Source organism: Cyprinodon variegatus, unplaced genomic scaffold (genome assembly GCF_000732505.1).
Source record: "Cyprinodon variegatus isolate N-32 unplaced genomic scaffold, C_variegatus-1.0 Scaffold872, whole genome shotgun sequence".
Lineage (NCBI taxonomy): Eukaryota > Metazoa > Chordata > Actinopteri > Cyprinodontiformes > Cyprinodontidae > Cyprinodon > Cyprinodon variegatus.
Window position 1 is genome coordinate 121,024 of NW_015151325.1, and position 2,807 is coordinate 123,830.

Consider the following 2,807-nt stretch of genomic DNA (forward strand, 5'->3'; position numbering starts at 1 on the left):
GCATATTAAGTTTACAGTAAAATAAAATAGAAATTCTGAATAAGCGGGAAAGGAAATATCTATATTAAAATCACAGACATGTGCTAAAAGAAATACTGTTTTTCATTGAACTGGTGACGTTCTCTAATACAGAATTGCTTAAGGGCAGGACAATGAATGGATTATTCCCTAATCTTTACACCAAACCTAACATCACTTCCTGATGATTTATCAGTCCCAACAAAATAAACGTACCAATCTGTCGGCATCCCGATCTGCTCCGCGTAAAAGAAGGACCTTCACTACTTCACTGTGACCCATCTGAGCTGCCATCCACAGGGGAGCAGTGCCATCCTGGGAGGGAGAGGGACGGATGGTGAAGAGTTTGCATGAGAACATATATCTCCTTCATTTTTTATTCCATTACAAAGTCATTCTAACGTCCTCAGGGTTTTATTTGCCTGCATTTCAACCATCATGTTTGCTGATATCTCCTCTTCAGCATCGAAGGGAAAACTCCATCTACTGTTTCAGTGGTGGATGAAGCACCATCACAATAACGTCCCCGTTTCCTGAATACTGGATGGCGTTAAGTTCATTTTAAGCATTTGCAACTAATGCGATGGTAATGTAAAGTAAATAATATAGTTTGATGCATTTTATTTTAGCTGTTCTACAAAGACAATTAGAGGTAAATGTGTCAGATTTTAGCATGAGGTTCATGTCCAACTGTTATCCCTACTTTAAGCTTTTATAATCACTAAAAATGACTTAACAAACAAAATACTGTTTATTATTTCTGCACATAGCACATTATAAAGTGTAAAATGTTTATTAATACTGCGAGTCCAGTAAGTTATAAAGTGCTGACCAGAAAGCAGCAACAAGAACTTCTCCCCCACCGCTTCTCCCCCTCCATCATGGTTCAAAATGGCTTCCACAACATCTGCATCACCCATCTTGTTGAGTCATGACAAGGTTTTTTTTTATAGCTAATTTCATAATTAGTATTTCATTAGTCTGTGTAGGATCTAGCTTTCTAGGCCTGACGTTTGGTAGTCACATTCTAGTTTAATGGCATCTCTACAGTCACTAGTTTGTCCGCTCTGTGCTGCAGTAGCGCAAAGATAGTAATCTCTGAGGCAAAACAAACATAAAATTTGAGACTTTCATTTTACATACGATACTAAATAACATATCTATGTATCATATATTTCTATCAGTAAATCCCTGCACTGCAAAAACAATCTAGAAAAAAGTAAACATTTCTTAAATTAAGTGTATTTCGCCTTAATTTGAGCAGATAAATAAGATGATTTGCCAATGGAATGAATATTTTTACTCTTAAAATAAGATAATTACATAATATATCTCTAAATAATATAATATATATATATATATAATATAACTCTAAATAAGACAATGCAATTTTTTCAGTTGTCAGTTGTCTTTCCTCCTCAGTTAGAGAAAAAAATGCACTTATTTTAAGAAAAAATGACTTATTTAGATTTAATCATTACCTACTAGCTTTAAGAAAAAGAGCGAGCAGGTTAGACGTGCAGGCATGCAAAGTGCTTTGTGTTCCAGTGGGCTCTACCTCCCTGGCTTGATTGACCTTGGCACCAGAGGCCAGCAGCTGACGAATCACGGTCACATGACCCCCCTGGGCAGCGAGAAAAAGAGGAGTCGCTCCATCCTGAATACAAGAAGGTTGGAGGTAAAACTCAGAATAAATACACTAATAATGACCTTATCATATACATATGTTTACAGTAAGGTTGTGGTTTCAGGCATCTCCTAATCCTGCTTCAGGTGATTCATGCTTAACTCAGCTGTTTGGAGAAACCAGAGCGACTGGATTCCTGCTGAGATCAACTTGCCATCAGGCTTGTCACGGAAAAGGTCATTTAATGCAGGAGCATGAAGCGTGACTGACTAACAGACAGAGAGATGTAGATGTGGAGCTCACATTTAACCGGTCATGAACATTAGCTCCATTCTTCAGCAGGATCTCCACCACCGCGGAGCGACCGCACTGTGAGGCCACGGTGAGCGCCGTGCCTCCATCCTGTTTGCAAAACATGGAAGACAAGAGATTTAGAATCTCTAAATGTATCGCTGGTAACTGAGTTATTGGCTGGTGATCTGTCAGATGAGCATACCCAATCAGACCAGCATACACATGCTCAAGACGTCAGATTGACATTTATCCTTTCAGTTTTGAATGAAAAATAGATTTTAAACTACCTCAACAGGCGTGTTTCCCTAAAATCGTCATAGGCTTCAAAAAACACTAAAAGATAGTAATTCATTTTTTTGTGTGTGTATTTTTCATACAAAACTAAAGGGATAATTGGGTATTGACTGTGGGTATGCTCCTCTGACAGAACAGCTGCATGCTTTACACTGTATAAACTGTAGGAGCCATAACACATCACTGCAGCGCACCTTAGTGCGTAACTCAGTGGAAGCACCGAATTCAAAGAGCAGCTTCACGACGTCATGATGTCCCTGCTGTGAGGCGAAGAACAAAGCCGTAGAACCTGTCTGAGGATAAAAATAGATGCAGCTCAATGACTTTTACCCACAATTCAAGTCTGAGATGTTTTCAAATGCTGGCTAGCTCAAGTGGTAAATCACCTGCCTGCAAACGGGAAGCCTGGATCTGCATCCCAGCTGGAGAGGAATGAGCTGCCAGTGCGGCTCCTCAGGAGTTTGCTAATTAAATATTTTGTTTGTTAAAATAAATATGTAGCTCCAAATTTAATATGTATTTAACAAACTAAATATTTAGCTTGGAGCTAAATATTTATTTAACAAAGTACGAT

The 2,807-nt window shown here is 38.6% G+C and overlaps 1 protein-coding gene across 4 annotated transcripts in view; it reads right to left on the minus strand.

The window, feature by feature from the left end:
* The window catches only part of ankrd29 (ankyrin repeat domain 29), an 11,656-nt gene that overhangs the window by 2,846 nt on the left and 6,003 nt on the right, over positions 1-2,807 (minus strand). For 2 of the 4 annotated variants that reach the window (XM_015397578.1, XM_015397579.1), the window contains exons 3-6: positions 2,428-2,522; positions 1,949-2,047; positions 1,577-1,675; positions 235-333 (exon numbers count right to left, since the gene is read on the minus strand). In XM_015397578.1, the coding sequence (XP_015253064.1) occupies positions 235-333; positions 1,577-1,675; positions 1,949-2,047; positions 2,428-2,522 (392 nt within the window). Of the gene's footprint in view, positions 1-234; positions 334-1,576; positions 1,676-1,948; positions 2,048-2,427; positions 2,527-2,807 lie in introns of all 4 variants that reach the window. The other 2 variants (XM_015397577.1, XM_015397580.1) reach the window with 1 other exon arrangement.